Source organism: Tupaia chinensis, unplaced genomic scaffold (genome assembly GCF_000334495.1).
Source record: "Tupaia chinensis unplaced genomic scaffold, TupChi_1.0 Scaffold000251_1, whole genome shotgun sequence".
NCBI lineage: Eukaryota > Metazoa > Chordata > Mammalia > Scandentia > Tupaiidae > Tupaia > Tupaia belangeri.
The window spans coordinates 5345488-5367159 of record NW_006159731.1 but is presented as its reverse complement, the minus strand read 5'-3'; the positions used below and the strand labels follow the sequence as shown (position 1 = coordinate 5367159).

Genomic DNA, 21672 nt, shown 5'->3' with positions numbered 1-21672 from the left:
ATGGTTTCAAATGACTAAATCCTTTTACCTGGTTTCATGGTATTCATTTACAAATGTGGGGTATCCTTGCAATGGGAATCTTAACTTGTCTCCCTCCAGTCTTAGCCTTTTGCTGCCTCTGCCACTTCTCTCAACAACTCCAAGATCACAAGAGTGCCCTTGCTTCATACCTGGCTCTTCCTACCGAGGATCCACTAGCTTCTTTTAAAAACCCAGAAGGGGGAAATGTTAGAGAACAAGAGAAATGCCATGCTTCCAGAACACCATTAATCTATAGCATCTGAATGAGTGAACGCATGCTCAGGGAATGTGGCCTTCCTGCTTGCAAACAGGAGGCCATTACGTGGCTGTGTGATTGTGTGATCTGATAAATGTATTTTTTCAGATTCCAAGGTGTTCTGTCCAGCCTCTGGCGTCATGTAGTCTTATCCCACAAATCGATACCGAAACCAACGTGTTCCGGAAATCCCTTATTTTTATTATTCTCTAAAAAAAAAACAACTTTCTCTAGAAAAAAAAATAACTTCTCTTCCTCCTTTGCCGTAATAATTACGGAGGGCGAGAGAGGTTTAGCAGGCGTATACCTGGTAGGGCCTCTCCCTCTGCCTTTTGACTCAGATGTGCGTCTGGAGTAGTTACTCCATGCACGCGTCAGGTGACTCTCTGTGGGTCAGAAGAGTCACAACGATCATTTCGGAGCCAAGTAATAGACTCCCTCTCTCTTGAATGTATTTATTTTTGTTAAAGACAAAGGGTATTTCTGCACATGTGTGTTTAGTTACTCAGACCTAGTACAAGAACTAACCAATCTTGGTTTGTAATACTAATTGGTTATTTTGTTACTGTTCTTGCAGTCCTGGGGTTTTAGAACCAACCTACTTTATTTAACTTTTTAGAAACTGGTTAAAAGAAATAAGTAAATAAATCAGCTGGCTCAAACAATCTCAGAATCACTGATCAGTGTAAAGATGATTAAGTCATATGTCAAATTAAGGGACCCAGTGACGCAGCTAGTATGTTGCTCTCATCAGTGGCTGTTATTCTGAGTCAGAAAGTGCCACGAATTCAGTATTCTTGCCAGGGCACCACCCTGGTACACCCTCCCCTGCTGTAGCCTTGGTGTGTCACTCACGTTGAAGTCTGCCAATAAGTCTAGGGAAGTTTCCTACCATGTTAAGAACAGTGCAGGATTCTGAAGTCAAGATTTTTCCCTATGTACCAGTTGCCCAAATATCTTTGGACAGGGTTTCTGGCACTGACTGGCTCAGGAAATAGGGAGGGAGGAATACCTATTTTATATTTTAAGTGAAAGAACATACAAGAACATTACGCAATAACAGAAAACAAATGGTTGGCTGATGGTGAAGTACAAGCCCCACCTCACTGTGGTTTTATTTCGGTCATAGAGGAAGCAGTCATGGGTTCTTACGGTATAGCAACACAGCTCATAGGATAACTGAAATAGATTGCCTAATTTAATAGGTTTAAAGTACACGTGCCAATGTTAGAATTGAGGACGAAACGATGTATTTTCTGTTCCTAATTACAAGTGAAAGAAATGAACAGCAGATTTTCAGTAGAATAACAACTCTCTGACCCATTCTTGCCTCTGTAGAACATAGGTCTGCAGCCTGAGATAGTGCAGTGCAGAAATTTGAAAATAAGTAATTTAAACTAAATTGTCCATATGTGTTAGCCCTATGGGTTAGCATCACTCTTTTGGGGTATAGTCTTTGGGTATAGTCCCCTAAATAATTACACAGTAAAATTTAAACATCTAAATTTAAATCTTGATTTAAAATTTGTGAAAACAAAAGCAGTTCTAGCCAATTTCGCCCATCCCTAATACCTCAGAGTGGAAGGTGTGAGAAATGGAGTGAAATATCCATTGATGCTGCCTTAAAATTTATCTGAAATCTCATATTTAACTTCAAGAAACTCTCATTTAAAATTTACTTATATGTTATTTTATTACATGACAATTTTAAAATTATCTACTCTTAAGTAAAAATGGCAATCGTCCCCCAGATAGATGTATTTTATTTATCCTGTGGTTTGAAAACCCACAATATTTTTTTTTCATTTTAAATTTTTCCAGAGAGCGCATGCACTTGCCAGAGAGAGAGAGAAGGCAAAAAAGCACCTCCTCCATGGGGCATGGTTACATCGCAATCCCTCCTCCTCCATCTTTCCCTCTTTTCAGAATTTTGGGCATACACTCACACACATGCCTGGTGTGTTTCTCAAGCTACCAGATCTGGGACTCAGCCTCCATGATATGCCGTATGGGATCCAGCTACCTTAACCACCAGGCCATAGGCTAACCCAGAACTCACTATCTGACCATCAAAGAACCCTGGCATACACCAGAAGCAGCATTCTAGACCCTCTTCCAGTCCCAACCTCCAAGTGAAACTGTCCAAAAAAAAAAAAAAAAAAAAAGACATAAAATCCCTGCAAGCTAATCGGAAAAGCAAATTCCTGATAATGTTATACGGGGTACTGATGTTTTAATGTTTACCTATGTTATGGGACATCTTCAAAATAACTCCCTAATCCAATAACATTCTAAAGCTGACAGCTCTAGAAATAACAATAGGAGTTGACGGAGATGTGTGTAGCCCCACACTGGAGCGCCCCTGTGATGGCCATCAGGTGACATCACTTTCTACAGAGCAGCACACACAGGCCCCGCCCTAGGTTTTCATTGTCTAAAACCAACTCTTCTACTCCTGAAAAGAAGAATGATTCATATCTTCTTATAATTTTTAAGTTTCGATCTACATGTAATATTTATACCTCTTTATGAGGTACAAAGTGGTTTATCAAAACATGTACACAGCGTCCGCTGATTAAATCAGGGTAAACACATATCCACAGTCTCTATCATTTATCATTACTTCATGCTGTGCACCTTATACTGAATTGCCAAGTTTCTTCACTTTAACGTGCACAGTATTCTATACCCCATTTCAGTAGGTACAGGCACTTTTTTTTTTTTCCTTTTTTCTTTTTTTGGAGAGGTTTTTGCTATATGGCGTGAGCGCTTGCCAGAAAGACAAGAAACAGAGAGACAGAAAGTGAGAAATCTCCCCTCGGGGGGATGGCCACGCCGCAATCCCCTCTCCTCCATTCTCTTCTCAGGATCCTGGGCACACATGCACACACGCCTGACGTGGGTTTAAGCCACCGGGTCCGGGACTCTAACCGAGGTTGACTACATGGGAGTCCAACGACATAGCCATTAGGCTAACTGCTGGTCCCCGGTACAGGCACTTTTGTGTCTGTTAGCTAATTCCTCCTCATTCCCCCCATCCTTCTCCTTTTTCCCACATCTGGTATCCACCATACAGTCATTGTTTTTATGCAACCAGAACCATTTGGCTTCTGTTAATGAGTGAAGACATTGTCTTTCAGATCCTGGCTTATTTTACTTAGCATTATTTGTCCTAGGTACATTCCTTTTGCCTCAGATGACAGGAATTCATCTTTTTATGGCTGAGGAGTATTACGTTTACTTTAATCCAGGAATTATGCTAATGCTTGTAGGCGTATCTCATTTAATTTTCACAACAGTCTTCAGATAGCGACAGTATTTTCTTCCCCATTTTACCTTTGAGAAAACTGAGGCTTAGGGAAACAGGATGACTTTTCCCAAATCACAGTTATGAAACTGTAGCTGTAGGACTTGAAACCAAGCAGTGTAACTCCAGTAATTTACTCAATATTTTACATTAACTTCAATTTAGTGTGAAGCATATCTTTTTCATTTTTAGATTATTAGCCAATAATTCCAATTACTCTTGCTTTATTTTATAGACGTTACTTTCCAAATCCTTAATCAGTTCATTCTCTAACCTCGAAGTACTCTTAATTTCCACTCATGCTTCCAAACCCTAGTAGAGAGCTTATCAATCAGTCTCATTTAAAGCAGAACGATGTGTAATATAAAGTCTAGAGCTTTACATTGGCCATTAAGTGTCCTCATATAATTACTAGTTTGTGATCCTTGGTAAGTTTTTATCCTCTCTAAACCTCTACTTAGTTAATGATATGTCTTCCTGTCAGTCAGAAAAAAATTGGTAAGAAAATAGCTTGCTTTACATTGATTTCTAGTTAGGAGTATTGAATTTAGAAAATAAGCACTTATTCTAAACTTAATTCTCCAGCAATAGCTATTTCTCAGTCTCTATATTTGCACTGATTTGACTTGAAGATCAACAAGTATTCTCAAAAAATTCATGTGTTAATACATAAAACTCAATTTTAATAATATCACTGGTAGTAGTGGATATCACCATTAGTTTGTAAGTCCTAGAGGAGATAGAAATACTTAAATTGAAAATATTGGGACCAGCAGATGGTGTAAAAGTTATGTCACTGGACTCCCATGTAATCGACTGCAGTTCAAATCCCAGGCGTAGTGACTTAAAACCCACGCTGGGCATATGTGTGTGCATGTCCAAAAAAGTCCCAAGAGGAGAAAGGAGGAGAAGGGATTGCAATGTGGCCACCCTCTCTGAGGACTGATTTTCCGCTTTCTGTCTCTCTGTCTCTCTCTGTTTCTCTGGCAAGTGCAAACGCCCTGTATCAAAAATCTCTCTAAATGTATTCTATGGTCAAATAATGGCAGACAATGATTGAAGTTCATGTCAATGTCAAGACTACCGATGGTTATTTGCTTCGTCTCTTCTGTGTAGGGTTTACTAAAAAACGCAACAATCAGATACGGAAGACCTCTTATGCTCAGCATCAGCAGGTCCGCCAAATCCAGAAGAAGATTATGGAAATCATGACCTGGGAGGTGCAGACAAATGGCTTGAAAGAAGTGGTCAATAAACTGATTCCAGACAGCATCGGAAAAGACATAGAAAAGGCCTGTGAGTCAATCTACCCTCTCCACAATGTCTTCATTAGGAAAGTAAAAATGCAGAAGCCCAAGTTTGAATTGGGAAAACTCATGGAGTTTCATGGTGAAGGTAGTAGCTCTGGAAAAGCTACTGGGGATGAGATGGGCGCCAAAGTTGAACGAGCTGATGGATATGAACCACCAGTCCAAGAATCTGTTTAAAGTTCAGACTTTTAATAGTGACAAATAAAAAGTCCAAAAAATAAAAATAAAATAAAATAACTCTCTTGAAAGAAAAGAAAAAAAAGTATGTAGTAGCCCACCCCAAAAAAAGCTAAAGTTTCCAGTATTATAACCTTGATCTTATTATAAGTATGTTTAAGCCTAGTTGATTTCAGTAATATATTTTCTAATTTTCATTTTGTCTCTTGCCTAATGAAATGCATTATAATTTGCTAGAATACCATATATAGATGCTCCTCCATTTCCAAAGAGGTTACATTTAAAATATCCATCATAAGTTGATATCATAAATCAAAAATGTATATAGTATACCTAACCTATTGAAAATCATGGCTAACCCTAGCCTACCTTAAATATATGCAGAACACTTCCACTAGTCTATAAATGGACAAAGCCATCTAATACAATACGATTATCTTATAATCAAGTGTAGAATATTTCCTGTAATTTATTAAATTCTGAGAGTGGAAATCAGAATGGTTATATGAGTACCAAAGTATAGTTTCAACTGAATGCTTATCATGTGTGTACCATCATAATGTCAAAACATTATAAGTTGAATCATGGTAAGTCAGGATCACCTGTATGTACATACACATGAATGTATGAGTATATGTATACACGAACATACGTGTATATATACACACATGCTTGTCTATACACACATTGATGCACTACTATATATTTTTGGAACTAAGCAATTTGAAGTATTATTGTTGAAAAGGTAGTTGTTATGATTTTTGTGTCCAAACATTAAGCAATATTTATTGATTTTATGCAAGGCCCAATGGCTCATACTGAGAGGCATAAGGTACGCTTGAGACAGGGAGATGGGACGTACATGGGAGAGACATTCCGGGGCAAGATATGAGAGTGCTAGATGCAGGCAGGGGAGACTAAGCAATGTCTAACAGGGTTGAACTGTGACCTAATACGATACAATTTTTCTACAGAAGTATATGTATAATTTTGAAGACAGAGCTAAGAAATAACATTATGAAAACTAACAACTTGGGAAGATAATATTTTAAGTATATTTGCTAAGTAGTGAATCATTTCAATTACATAAATTAGATAAGGGATTGCTTAGCTAATGGATCATGGTACTGAGATTTGATAACCAGCAGTCTATTGGCTCTGTCCACCCTAGTTTTGACTGTCATTAAATGTCTTCAACTTTTTTAGACAATGGTGTAGCAGTAATGTAGCTGGACTCACATGGGACATATTCTGGTTTCTTTTCCCAGGACTTCAATAAACATGCCTTCATCTCAAGGTAAAGATTCTTTCAGGTCTTCAGTCTCTCTCTCTCTCTTTTTCTAGTGGAAGAAATAAATGAAAGAAAAAATTCATGGGAACCAGCAGTTAGCATAATGGCTATGTCGCTGGACTCCCACATAGTCGACCGCGGTTCGTGTCCCGGACCCAGTGGCTTAAAACTCACGCCAGGCGTGTGTGCGTGCATGCCCAAGATCCCGAGAGGAGAATGGAGGAGAAAGGATTGCAGCGTGACCATCCCCCCGGGGGGTGATTTCTCCTTTCTGTATCTGTCTCTCTGTCTGGCGAGCACACGTGCCCTATAGCGAAAAAAAAAACTCTCCAAAAATTAAAAAAAAAAATTCATAAACTGTTGTCTCTTTCCACTTTTAGTTGCTGTGATTTTTATTTGACAATACAAAGGAAATTCCAAGTTTGTGGAAAAAAAGGGAATGAAAGTACAGGACTATTTGGGACAACATTTTTTGAAAATGTATACATACTTTTTCCTTAAGATGCATTTTCCATGAACTTTTTGAAGACCCTCCCATATAGCCAGTCATCCTGGGGGCTACTCCCTTCCTGTTCCTTGTCATGAAAATTTAGTTGTGATGCCAGCAGATGGCAAAATGGTAACGTGGTCCTCACTGGACTCCCATGTAATCAACAATGATTTGAGTCCTGGGGGCTTAAAACTCACACCAGGCACATGTGCATACATGACCAAAAATTCCAAGAGTGGAACAGATTGCGGCATGGCCATCCTCCTGGGGCTGATTTCTTGCTTTCTGTCTCTCTATCTCTCTCTCTCTGTCTCATTGACTAGCACACGGGCCCTGTAGCAAAAAACAAACAAACAAAAAACTCCCTTAAAAAAAAGGTGAAAATCTGACTATGAGACTAGAAAGTGGTCGCATTTTCAGGACACAATTAAGACTAAAGTCATCATGCATTGATTCTCTCAAATACTTTAGACACAAATCTACTCATCTCTGCTTTTTCCCAAATTCTCAAAGCACTAAAACTAACACAGCTGCTTTGCAAACAGCAAGTATTCCTTGATTCCAACGTGGGAATGTGACTCTTGACTCAGGGAAGTTGTTCAACCAGCAGATCAGGGAGGACTGCAAACTCAAATTCGTGAGCACTCCTGGCCCCAGTCTCCCAGGACAGAGGAATGCGAATAGGACTTCACGCAGACTTACTGGTAAAAGACTGTAGCAAGGAAAAATAAAACAGTGCTCTGAGTTCTTTATTATACCCAATTCTCAGTGTACAAACATCCTAACTCAGCTTAAACAAAATAGCCCACACACATTCCATTTCTAAGGAGACTGCTTTTGGTCCTTCCTTCGCCTCTGCTTTTGCATTGGTCTCTTTCTCCCTCTTCCTTTTTTTTCCTCTCGGTCTTGTTTCTCCTTTTCTCCCCAATCTTCCCAAAGAAGAGCTATCTGCAACCCTCCTTTAACCACGAATAAAACGAAGCAAATCCTCCATAAACGGAAGCGAAGCCCAGGGTAGTGGGGTGTGTCGGGGTACTGAGGACGCTCCCCCCTCAGGGCGAGACGACTTTACGACGAAGTTCAAGGGTCCCAGTAGGAGGAAGAGGGTCCACTCCCTTTCCCAGGTGGTCTGATCCCTTCTGCGCGATCCGACCAAAAAAGTAGCCTTCCTTCCCTGCACTCCCGCCGGCGGAGGAACTGGGGCACTTTCAAAGCGCCTTCCCCGCCCAGACCGGGCAGAAGGAAGGGGTGTGAAGGCGGAGCCACCCGGCCGGCGACACCCTCCCGAAGGTCCAGCCCTTGCCCGCTTTCTACCACCTTAGGGATTTAGCCGGGACGGCGGGAGTCCCCTCTCAATGAAAGGCAGATGTCCCTTTAAGGTTCGCTTTGCAGCCCGTGGACTTTAGCCTAAACACGGACCTGCGGAGCTGGCTTTATTTGTCCATGTCTCGGACCGAGCCTGGGAGACTGCCAGTGCGATTTCAGAGCGCGAACGCGAAGGGGCGGGCGATGTGGCAATCCGTCTGGGATGTGAAAAGCGTGGAACGGGCTTAGAGGCATTCGACGAAAACACAGGAAATCACTTCTCGGCCACTCCTGGACGTCGGGGCCGGCTGGGACCAAGGACTGGGATCCGCGGCGGCCAGCGGAGTGGCCCAGAGCGCGCGCCTCCAGTGACCGCTCCTGCCAGGTCCCGCTCTTCGAACCAGCGCGTCCCCACGGCTGTTGCGGCCGCTCGGGCCATGGCCCCCTGGCGCCGCGCCAGCCCAGGGGTCGCTGTCTCCTGCTGCTGGCTCCTCACCGGTGAGCGACTCTGCTGTTTCTAAGCATCTCCTGCGCGGGGCTTGGGGCTTGAACAGAGAAGGAGGTACTCAGAGCTGTGGGCCAGAGGAGGGCGCGCCGACCCACATGGGGGCACTCCAGGTAGTCTGGCCAGGCTGGAGTTCAGAAAAGAGGTTCTGCGCTTTGGTTTTGACCTGACCGAGGTTCGGTGTAGCTTCCAGACCCCTCCACCCGGTGACAGGAGAGAGGCAGTGCTGAAGACCTTGCACGGTAGCACTGGCCACTCCAGCTCAAGTTGGTTTACATGTACTGTGTAAAATGGATTTACCCCTCCTTTCGGGGGAGGGTTGACGAGAGGGCGCCTACTTTAGTTGCAGAGTTCCCACCCTCGGGTTGTTCGACTCTGGACATGAGTGCGTTTTCTTGGTGTCTCGGGTTCAGGATCTTTTCCGCTGTGGAACGAGACAGCGACAAGGCAAAACTGCTTCTCGTCCTGAAATGATGTTTCTGTGTCAACACCCATGAGAGGACCATTTTGAACCTAAGAAAGGGAGGGTGAACATTCACTCTGTAGATATCACAATGCAGATATTGTAGTATTGTTACTTGTGTATACATACGTATTTTCAGGAGAGGACTTAAACACCCTAGAAATGTGAAGTTACATGCAGTTTAGAAAAAAAGAAAGTTGAGTAATAGATTCTCTAAAATGTTCCAGATGATGAACACATACTAAGATCTTTTTTTTTTTAACCAATTATTGATTGAGGGAAAAAGTGGAAATTGGGAAAGGAAAAAGGCAGATGGTTCAAAGTATATTGATACAAGCTTTGTATGAGAGAAAAATCACCTGGTGGCTTAATGAATGGTGAATTTTGTGTATCTCTGGTATTCAACTGCTCAGTGTTTTTACTGTTGGCACGCTTACTGTTACTAGTTATGTTAGCATTTTACTACTAAAAACAGAGGCATGCCAGCCAGTTAAGTCCTGCCTTAGACGGCCAAGCCAAGCATTGTTAAGTGTTCAGGATCTTTTCCGCTGTGGAACGAGACAGCGACAAGGCAAAACTGCTTCTCGTCCTGAAATGATGTTTCTGTGTCAACACCCATGAGAGGACCATTTTGAACCTAAGAAAGGGAGGGTGAACATTCACTCTGTAGATATCACAATGCAGATATTGTAGTATTGTTACTTGTGTATACATACATATTTTCAGGAGAGGACTTAAACACCCTAGAAATGTGAAGTTACATGCAGTTTAGAAAAAAAGAAAGTTGAGTAATAGATTCTCTAAAATGTTCCAGATGATGAACACATACTAAGATCTTTTTTTTTTTAACCAATTATTGATTGAGGGAAAAAGTGGAAATTGGGAAAGGAAAAAGGCAGATGGTTCAAAGTATATTGATACAAGCTTTGTATGAGAGAAAAATCACCTGGTGGCTTAATGAATGGTGAATTTTGTGTATCTCTGATATTCAACTGCTCAGTGTTCTTACTGTTGGCACGCTTACTGTTACTAGTTATGTTAGCATTTTACTACTAAAAACAGAGGCATGCCAGCCAGTTAAGTCCTGCCTTAGACGGCCAAGCCAAGCATTGTTAAGTTGTATGCAGATCACGTAGAAATGGATTATGAGCAAGCTGACCTTTCTTCTCCACAGTGAGGTGGAATAAAGAGGGTTAATAATGAGCTACTCGCTTTTCATCCAAACACTTCCCACTGCTCAGGAAATGTCCAGTAATCCAAATAGTGATAATTACTGAACAGAATTTTAGCCAGTGAGTGGTGTAAGTTACCAGCTACTGTTATTACCCTTTACATTTCTTGACCTCTGATTCCTTTCCAACTCAATTTGTGGATATTGTTTGCATTTTGTCATCATTGTTATTGTCGCGTAAAATCTGAATAGCTTATTACCTGTTCAAGTTGTACTTTTCATTTCATTAAAGTAGCAGAAACTAGTGCATAAATGATTAAATGAGATTTGCATAGCCCCTAAAAATACAAGAAAACTTGGAACAGTAGAGGTTAAAAAGTTACAATTTCATATTTCATATGTATGTTGGTGTAATATGCTTGCTGAATCCAAGAAGGGACTTAAAGGAAAATAATGCATAGATATTTCTACATTACAATATTTACTTTTCTCTTATATATGTATATCATGCAATCATATTGAAATTTAGAATTTTAAAAAGTTATTGTCTTGGAATCAAGTTTCTCATATGTTCTATATACATGTTCATTTCATAATACATTAACGAGCTAACATTTTACTTTTCTTTTGCTGGTTTCATCAGTCATCATATTCTGTCAGCTCTTCCTTACCAATCTCTCACTTGGAAACTTCTCACCAACTCAGAATTCACACTTACTCTGAAGTCTTATCACTACCCGTGCACACTACTGGAAGGCTCATCTTCTATCCAATCTGAGCCTCTAATCCACCCTCCTAATATGCCATTTTCATTATATCTGAGATTTTAGTCAATAGAGCTTTGGTGGTTCTTTGCTGCCTTCCACACAGATCTCCAATTCTCAACTAACTGCTTGAATCCAGCACGCTCTCTCTATTTCCTTGTTGCTTCTAAACCAGTTTGCCGTTTCTCTTGGAACAAATCGCCATAGATTTACCAACTTAAAACAACATAAATCTACTATTTCACAGTTCTGTAGGTCAGAGGTCTCACTGGAGAAAAGAAAGGTGTTCCCAGGCCTAGGGGAGACTCATTCTCTTGCTTTTTCCAGCTTCTACAGCCACCTGCATTCTTTGTCTTACAGCCCATTCTCCATCTTCACAGCCAGCAGGGTAGCACCTGCACATCTTTCTCTCAGATTAAGCTGCAGCATCACACCTTCTTCTCTGATTCAAACTCTCTTGCCTCCTTAAGGATCTCTGTAATTGCATTGGACTCACCAGAACAAATTTCCCCTTCTTAAATTAATCGCATCTGCCAAGTCCCTTTTGTCATCTGTCTTAGATCATTTTGTATTGTGTTGTAACAGGATTTCTAAGACTGGGTAATTAATAAAGAAAAGAGGTTTATTTAGCTCTCAGTTCTGTAGCTTGGGAAGTTCAAGAAAGGGCAGCCACATCCAGCAGCTCGTGGTGAGGGCCTTGTGTTGCAGCTAAACATGGTGAAGAAGTGGAATAGCAACTGGGCACCTCTGAGAAGTGGCAAAACATAAAACATAGGTGGAGTCACTTTATAACAACTTGCTCTCATGGGGAACTTAATTCACTTCCCATGAGAGCATGAACTAAGTCACTATTGCGATAGGGACACCAATCCACTCACAAGGGTGGAATTCCAGTTACCTGAATACCTTCCATTAGGCCCAGCTCCTAAAAGATTTTCCCCTCCCAACATTACTACACTGGGACAAAGCCTCTGCATAAGTTTTTGGAAAACAATCCACGTCCAAACCATAGCATTATTTAAGGTAACATAGTCACAGATTCTAGGGAGTAGACCTTGGCTCTTTTGGGAGAACTTTATTCTGCCTATTATACCCTTAAACACAAACTGCCAGGTACATCAATCATGTCTCCTTACTTCCCCTGTAATCCTCATGCTCATTTTGCCACTGAGGGTATGACCTTGTTGTTTCACGCATTTAGAAACAAACTCCACCCTTCCTTCCCACCATCGCTTGCCATCTAAGTAAACTATCTCCAGCCTTCAAAGCTGGGTTTACATTACCAGGACAATCGCCACCCTCTCTGAACATTCCATGAGATTTAGAACGTGTATTAGCATCCTCCAATGGACGTGATTCACCAAAGAGATGTTCTCCTTTACGTCCAAATAAAATCTTTATTTTTTTTCTTTATTCATGATGGAGCGCATGCATGTGAGATGGAGAGAGAGAGAGAGAGAGAGAGAGATGAACACTTTCCACTGGATCTGGTCACACTGTGATCGTCTTCCTCCAGTCATCCAGCCCACTGGGTCTTGGGCACTCATGCATGTGCCTGGCATGTTTCAGGTGGCCAGGCCCAACATTTGACCTGGGGTGAGCATGTGGAATTTGGCTTCTCTTGGACAGCACATTACTGCTGTGCCACAGAGCTAATCCCAAAATGAAGTCTTTGTTTTTATTGTATGTCTGTCCATGTCCCAGAATGAACTAGTGGCACATATATTTTACTGAAAAAAAAAAAAGTCATGAAAAGATAGCTTAGAGAGGCTTTAAAGGAACCTAGAAAAGATGACAGATCACCTAGGACAAGCAAGAGTGGGAAGAAAACACTCAGGAAATAATAACGGGAGGAAAACCCATGACCCTTCCTAGGCCTGGGGAGACGGTGTGTTAACCCGACTGTGAACTCTGACTGTGGGAGTGTGGCTCTTGATTCAGTGCTGTGGCCATTAGTCAGGGAATGCAAGTGCCCAAACTGAAGCCTCACAAGGAAGTGTAAGGGAAATAGATCCTCCACCTCTTTCATCCTGCCTTTTAATGTCTTCCTGCCCTCCCACTGGCCATATCCAAATGGCAGGACTCATCCCCCCAGAGGACAAAAGTCAAGACAAACAATAACGGAGAATAACTAGCACAACTTAAGTTGAAACATAATGCATAAGGCCCTATGCCAAGTACTTGTCATGTATTTTTTCATTCGAAATTTTAAAAAATGTAAAAGTTTGAAACTACTGTCCAATTTTAGAGATGAAGAAGCCAAAAGAGTCAGAGGTTAATTTCATTTGCCCAGTGTTACACGACTAGCACATGACAAATCTGCTCAATTCAGATCTCTGACCTCCAATTTCCTGCTCTGAAATAATAGGCCATATACATAGGCTGCCTAAGTTAAGTCAGTTCTCCTCTTGCTCATCCTTCTAAATGTGAAATTCAAACATAATTATCTAAATGACTTTGATCAGGACCTAATTAATGATGCAGGTGAATATTATTTTCATGATGTTAGGTGTGCATTGAAATTAGATGACTCACCCCATATTAAGTATAACTTGAACAGAAAGACTACCATCTACAATTATTAACAAAGTAATTATCAGTTTACCCCTGAGTGTCATGTCTGTCTTCCACAGAGACATTTTACTTGGCAAAGGTCTTCTTCTGTGACTTTTTCTCACAGGCAGGATTTCCTATTTAACATGAAGTCCAGTGACGAAATGGCTAAATATGGGGAGGAAGTTTACCACATTCCCAAAACAAAGAAATGATCTCCAGTGGCAGACATTGTATTCTCAGGAATCATCAAAGTCCTGATGATGTTTGCAAAAGTAGCAATGAATTAATTCATAGAGTTTTTGTTTGTTCATTTGTTATACAGGCAATGAATTAAAATGATGAGTTTACCTATTTTTCTTCCCTGCTGGCATGATGCTAATGTTTATGTTTTGAAGCCTGCATTCTAGGGACACAGTTGATCTTACTTCCTGTCTCTCTCTCACTCCTTTGTTCTTGTTCCTCCAACTCCAACCCAGCAACCTTCCCACTAAGATTTAAAATTTACTTAATTTTCAACTGCCTCTTAGAATATGTTAATAAAGGAACTCATTTGGGACCAGCAACTAGTGTAATGGTTACATCGCTGGACTCTCACATGGTCGACTACAGTTCAAGTCCCAGACCTAGTGGCTTAAAACACACTGGGCACATGTGTGTGCATGCCCAAAATCCCAAGAGGAGAATGGAGAAGGGACTGCAGCATGGCCACTCTCCCTGGGGGAGTGATTTTCACTTTCTGTCTCCCTCTTTCTCTCTCTGGTGAATGCACACACCCTATAGTAAAAATCTCTCCAAAAACAAAACCTCATTTAAAATATATTCAGGAAAGTAGAGACCAGATGCTATTCTTTACCTACACTGCTCTTCTGTTGTATCAAACATAAAACAGCACACTTGAATTTGTGTTAAGAAACTGAGAAGAAAGATTTTCCCCACAGTGCTAGTCAGAATAGATTGACTGTTCAAAATTGTGCATAACTGGAGAATTGTATTCACTCTCAAAGCAAGTACAGTACAGTATCAAGAGATGCAAATGAGCTGAATATTTTCCTTTCTGAAGATTATTGAACTTTCTCAGCTCCTCTATGATGTGTTCCTTTGCATAAGTAGTTACTGCTACTATCCTCAAGTCCTTTCCTAAATGCTATTTCCAAGAGAGCCCTAGAGTAGATTGGACCCCCTCCCTTAGGCACATGTATGTCCCCAGCACCTTGGCTTGTATAATAAAACATACGATATATTGTAATTAAATATAACTGTGTGTTGTCCCAGCTTACTGTATATATGCTATGTGAAGTCAGGGTCTTTATTATCCCCAGAACCCAGGACAAAAGATACTTTTATTGAATGAACCACAGAGAATAGGTTATAGACACATCAAAAAGTGCTAAGAGGGGAACGGGTCAGCAGGTAGTGTGGTGGTTAAGGTGCTGGACTTCCACATGGTCGACTTGCTGTTCTGTTTGAGTCTCGGACCTGGCTACTCTGAAAATCATTTGAGGTGCCTGTGTGTGTGGATGCCCAAAATCCCAAGAGGAGAATGGAGAAGGGATTGCAGCAGAGCCATCCCCTTTTCGGGGAGGAGGGGCAGTGCAATTTCTCACTTTTCCTCTCTCTGTATCTCTCCAGCAAGCACACGTGCCTATGGCAAAAACCTAAAAAACAAAACAAGTACTGAAGAGATCAGAATGTACCCTTTAATAATATCCCCACCTAGAATATTATATCTAGCCATACTTATATCTAATTGAATGGAAAACAGCATCAACTGAAAGATGCACAATTATTTTAAATACCACTAAGAAAGGCAAGCACTGCCAATCCAGATATCTTTGCTAGGTCGTTGTGTGCATCCTAGTTTCAGAGATAAAGAAATATGGGAAACATCCATCTGAAAATAAAATCGATAATATACACTATCTATGTGACATTTCCTAACACATTTTTGAAAATTACCATCAATTATATGTAATACCTACATGACATTTTCCATCACATTGATAAAGCTACACTATAAGATCTCAAAGAGGATAAAGCTACAATATAAGATCTCAAAGAAGCTAATAAGCAACACCTCTTCCAGATACAAAGATACACACATGAACATTGTTCTTTTTAGTTATCTTCCAGAGTCAAGTTTATATGACTCAGTAGCCAATTGCTCCTCTGAGACTAGCCATCTCACCAGATTCCCCAAATAGAGCTCCTTCTGACCTCTTCCTTTAGAAGGAAGCCTCAGGAGAGAGGTGACCAGTCATCTAAGAATATTTCAGTTACACAGGACCAATGATTAACCTTGCAAATTCTAACACTTGGTCATATTGGTGGTGAATGCTAGGGCTATGTATATACGAAGGGCCTAATTTGAATATAATTTTTTCTATTACTTGAAAGGAAGATTAAAAGTGTCACTAAGTTTTAAATGAAAACAAAAATGCATACAAGTGAAAAATCTGAATTAATAGAAAAATCATTGTAATTCAAATGTAAAAAGGAGTAAAGACATGCTTTTTTTTGTATAAATTATATGATTCCTACTGAAATAGATACACATTCTTAAATTTGGATAGAGCATCCAAATCACATTAGAATCAAATGAGTAAGCTGTGTCTGTATTTTATTATAAGTCACGTACTCTTAATACAAATTACATGTATTTTCTTTTTTTAAAGAATTATTTTATTTAACTTTCTTCTTCCCTCCTTCCCTCCCTCCTTCTCCCTCTCCCTCTCCCTCTCCCTCTCTCTCTCTCTCTCTCTCTCTCTCTTTCTTGTTTTATGTTTGACTAGAGATGAAAGAGAAAGACAGTGAGAAAGCAAGCTGCCAGGTCCAAGACTCCAATCACAGTCAGCCATGTGATAGTCCAGCACCCTTAACCACCACGCCACCTGCTGGCCCCAAAATTACATGTACTTTCAAAATGATTGTATTAGCTAGAGTTTTAGTTTGCCAAATATTAAAGCATGAAACGTGGGTATTGATCATCCCTTAAAAATATTTGTTATATATTTTACTGTAATATTTTGGGTAAGATAATTCATCCTGTAAAGGGATATATACAAATGGAAACACACACACACACACACACACTTTTGTTAATAAGATTTTGTTTACTTAGTAGGAGGTTTCTATTGTTTTGTGTCAATTGCAAGTAAGCATTTTCAATGACAGGAAATTCAGATAGGGAGTGAATACAAGTTACTTTAAAAAAAAAAAAAAGCTTTCCCTTTCCCTTTTCCCTTTTACCCTTTTGCCTATATTAACTGAAAAATCCCCCTAGTCATCCACTTAGTTTTGCTTGTGGTGGCCACATGGGAGCCTTTATATACTCTGAGCATTGCGCATTCTCTCAAAACAAATTATTGCATTTATCTCTAGATATTCATAATCAGAGCTCTGGCTGTTAAGACCACTTTCCAAACCATGTATACTAAAGCAAATTGCCATTATTCATTACTTTAAAACATATTAAGACCATTTCCTCAATAAGATATTTTTAAAACCTCAATTTTCTTATCAAAGCATGGGTAGCTCAAAATTTAAAATAGGTTTATAGAAACTTACCTTAGATGTAGTTTCTTTCAAAATGTTAGTAACATTATAAAGTAGAATATATCTCCTAAATATCAGTAATAGACAAGTTAAAAACTCTGAAGAATAACTAATAACTGCTCATTCTTTCATATAAAAAATATGATTACGTTACAGGAACACAAAGGCAAATAAAAGGTAGTCTCTGCTCTTAAGAGGCTCAAGGTTTAGAAAAAGCTATTGCTAGGACCAGCAGTTGGCATAATGGCTATGTCACTGGATTCCCATTTAGTCAGCCGTGGTTTGAGTCCTGGACCTGGTGGCTTAAACTCACGCTGGGCACGTGTGCATACGTGCCCAAGATCCCAAGAGGAGAATGGAGGAGAAGGGATTGTAGTGTGGCCATCCCCCCTGGGGAATTATTTCTAGCTTTCTGTCTCTTTGTCTGTCTCCTTCTGGCAAGCGCACGTGCCCTATAGCAAAAACCTCTCTCCCGTTAAAAAAAAGAAAAAGCTATTGCCATGCAAAGAAACAATGATGAAAAACACTCCCAAAGTGTTTTAAGCAGAGGTATAAGAAGATCAGATTTACATTGTAGGACAGTAAGTCTTACCAACGACAACAACAAAAAAATACAAGATGGAAACAAGAAAATTTTGAGACTCTACTATTTAAGGGCACTGTGCTAAACACAGGATATTCAAAAAGATATTCATCCTAAATCAATACACCTAACAGATTATCTATCAGTCAACTCTATTGTAATTTTTTCTAAGGTTGAATAATCACAATCACGTTGATGTGAGCCCTAGGCCTTTTCTTTGTCTAATCCAGATTTCTAGCTTTAAGCCTGGCATTCTCAGAGATTTACTGCAGTACCTTACATGTTTACAGAGCTCTGCAATTTACCAAGTATCATAGTCTTGTTAGACTCTCATAAGGATTGTCAAATGAGTGAATTAGGATAAGTACTCTTATTTACATATGGACTGAAAATAATTTAGGTTTATGGAGGTGAGGGGATTCACCTAAAGTTGCTAGAATCCAGCTAGAAAAAAACATAAGTCAGATCTGCTAATGCTTGGTGGTCAAGCATTAAACTTGAAATTAGTCTTTTATCACTGAGATAGGCCTTAGAAAGAATCAAAAAGATAGCAAGAAAAATGAAAACAAATATGTTAGGGTGAGATTACAGGAGCTGTCTAAAAATATTTTTAAAATACTGACACAGCATAATTTGTATAATGATTTTAATCATTTGCTTCAATTCTCTCAATTCTGAAGTAAAAGAAATTGATTTCAAGGAGATTGGGTGCTGCCAAAGGTTACAGTAAAGACAAAGAGCCAAGACTACAGTCCAGGACATTTGACTTCCAGGCCAATTCTCTCTTTGAAATATTTCCAGTGTCTCAAATTAAATTAAATCATAAACTTTTGGAGGTATCTATGCACTTTTTTTTTCCTAAAGAGATTAATATAAATAAGACATTATAAGAAAAATAAATATACTTGAAGTTACTGATATAAAGGTTTCTATTTTTAAATAGTCAATAAATACACATAACATTTGATTTAAAGCAACATATCTAAACTCTGATCTTTTTCTCATGATTTCCTCATTTTGGGAAGAATGAAAGCACATATTTAACCATGGCAGTTTTCAAAGTACCATCAGTAGGGGAGCTATAGTTGATAATAATGGCAATGCCTTAATAAGTGTCTGTAATAATGTTAATATAGTTGCCACACTTTCTATCTTACTCACCTAGCTTATCATTCATGTATATGAGTGCCATCATGTGCAAAGGAGTTTGCACAGGACAGAGAAAAGTTCCAAAGATGAATCTATCCAGAGTTCAATAGGAAGGAAAGAATTTGTATTCAAAATAACATAATACATGATTTCAAGTTTCAGCTAACATTTAAGGAGGCCCTTCAAGATAGGATTTAATGGAAGTATTACAGGAAGTGATATCTGAAATAGGAAAGTATGAGTAGGGCAGCAAAGTCTGCAGTTCCTAAGATAAATAGGGAACAAAAGTTACTCTCAAAGGAGAATATGGAGTACCCTGAGGGGACAAGTAGGAAATAAAACGTGTAAAACCAGAGTACTATGGCTTACACATTAGGGATTCGATATTTAAATTAATAAAAAAATGGAGGGCTGACTCTGTGGCCTGGTGGTTAAGGCACCTAGAGCCTACAAAGCTGACTGAATGGTTTTGAGTCCCAGACCCAGCAGAATAAGAAACATGCTGGGCATGTGGGTCCAAAATCCCAAAAGCAGGGAGAGATAGAAGAGATGGGATTGTGGCATGACCATGCCCAACTGGGGCTGGGGTTCGAGGGAGGGGGGGAGGCTTTCTCTTCTTCCTCTCTATTTATGACTTTTTGTCTCTCTCTCTGGTGAGCATACATAATAAACAATGGGAACTCAAAATAATTCAAAATAAAAGTGTAATGATTGGTCTAGAACTACTGAGCCATAATGCAAAACCTGAGAGAGAACATCTGATTATTAAATAATGAGCTCAAATTACTTAAAAAGAAACTTCTACATTATTGCAGATGTTTCAGATCACACAGGATACCTTTTGTAGTGTGCTTAATCACAGAAGCAAACTGTTATTTAAAAAGACACACCAAAGTATTCTAGTTTGCCTCATAACTCAAAAAAAAAGAACATTTTTAAAGAACCATGGAATAAATAGTCAGTGTGGATTTTCTACAGATTTCAAATGAAGAAATACATATATATATGTGTGTGTGTGTATATATATATATATATATATATACATACATACACATATACATAGTTTTCTTCTAAAGTCGGATATTAGATCTTTTCAGAGAACATAATGATGACCTAGACTAGACAGAAGGAAAACTATTTTGAAAAGAACATAACTTTAAGAAGTAATAAAAAAGCACGGAAAAGATTAATGTCTTTCGAGACCAGCAGTTAGCGTAATGACTATGTTGCTGGACTCCCATGTAGTCGACCTGGACCCAGTGGCTTAAACTCACGCCAGGTGTGTATGCGTGCGTGCCCAAGATCCTGAGAGGAGAAGGAGAAGGGATTGTGGCATGGCCATCCACCCTGGGGGTGATTTCTTGCTTTCTATCTCTCTGTTTCTGTCTGTCTGTCTGGCAAGTGCATGCGCCCTATAGTAAAAACCTCTCCAAAAAAAAAAAAGAAAGAGTAATGTCTTTCAAATCTCCTAGGTTGTTTCCCAAGCTGTGAGTTTTTCTTTAATTAGTAATGGTGATGGTTAAGGAAAAGTGGCAGTGGGAAACAGTGTATGATTTGCCTTTGCAGATGTTTACATTCACCATACAGGTAGTGGTAGTGGACAGAGGAGGGGGGGATAGAGTTAAACAGGTCTCAATTTGAACTCTAGTTTTCTAATTTTCAGTACATTTCTGAACTTTCCCATAACTGATTTTCTTCTTTTGTAAAGTGAGAATAATAAATATTTACCTTATAAACTAGGATTAGAAAGAGAAAACAAAAGTACCTGGTGAATACTCAATAACTGATAGCTCTTCCATGATAAATGGAAGAAAAAAAGAAAAAAAAATCTTTTTATTAAAATACTACTGTGTGGGACCAGTAGATGGCATAGCGGTTACATTACTGGATTCCCACGTGACCGACTGAAGTTTGAGTCCCGTTACTAGACTCCCACATGACCGACTGAAGTTTGATTTTGGCTTCAAAATCACATTGGGTACATGTGCATGTCCAAGATCCCAGGAGGAGAACAGAGGAGAAGGGATCGTGGTGTGGCCATCCCCTCTGGAGGGTGATTTCTCACTTTCCCTTTTACTATGTCTGTCTCTCTTTGGTGAGTACATATGCTCTGTGAGAAAGTAAAAAACAAAACAAAACAAAACAAAAACACTCTTAAAAAAAGATACTTCTCTGTGCCTACTAACTGTAATTCTGTGGTTTTTAATCCTTGCTAGCCTACAGAGAGATGAACTGTACTTCAAATGGTGATCAAGGAACATCTCAAAGTCCACAGCTCAGAGTTGTCTCATGCCCGTGGCCTCTCTCTCTCATACACACACACACACACATAAACCAAGCACACATGCATTTTCACTCTACTAGTAAGAAATTCTAATAAGACTCTTTTAAAAAGATACAATATACTTTGGAAGAGGCAAGCTACCTTCACACTTTACTGTCGTCAGCTCCTTGCTTAGTGAAAAGGTTCTGAGTTCTTTGAGAAGTATATAAGGACCAGCAGTTAGCGTAATGGCTATGGCACAAGACTCCCATGTAGTCAACTGCGGTTTGAGTCCTGGACCTAGTGGCTTAAACTCACGCCTAGTACATGTGCATGTGTGCCCAAGATCCCAAGAAGAGAATGGAGGAAAAGGGATTGCGATGTGGCCATCCACCCCTGGGGGATGATTTTTCACTTTCTCTCTCTCTGTCTCTCTCTCTGTCTTCCTGGTAAACAAACGCGCCCTAGAGCAAAAACCTCTCAAAAAAAAAAAAAAAAAAGAATTATAT

General features: G+C 39.7%; 1 protein-coding gene across 2 annotated transcripts in view; it reads left to right on the top strand.

Moving 5' to 3' along the window:
* The first annotated feature begins 7554 nt into the window (after window positions 1-7554).
* The window catches only part of ITGA1 (integrin subunit alpha 1), a 209285-nt gene continuing 195167 nt past the window's right edge, over window positions 7555-21672 (top strand). For both annotated transcript variants that reach the window (XM_014588003.2, XM_006149026.3), the window contains exon 1: window positions 7555-8655. In XM_014588003.2, the coding sequence (XP_014443489.1) occupies window positions 8595-8655 (61 nt within the window). In that variant the 5' untranslated portion in view covers window positions 7555-8594. The remainder of the gene's footprint in view (window positions 8656-21672) is intronic.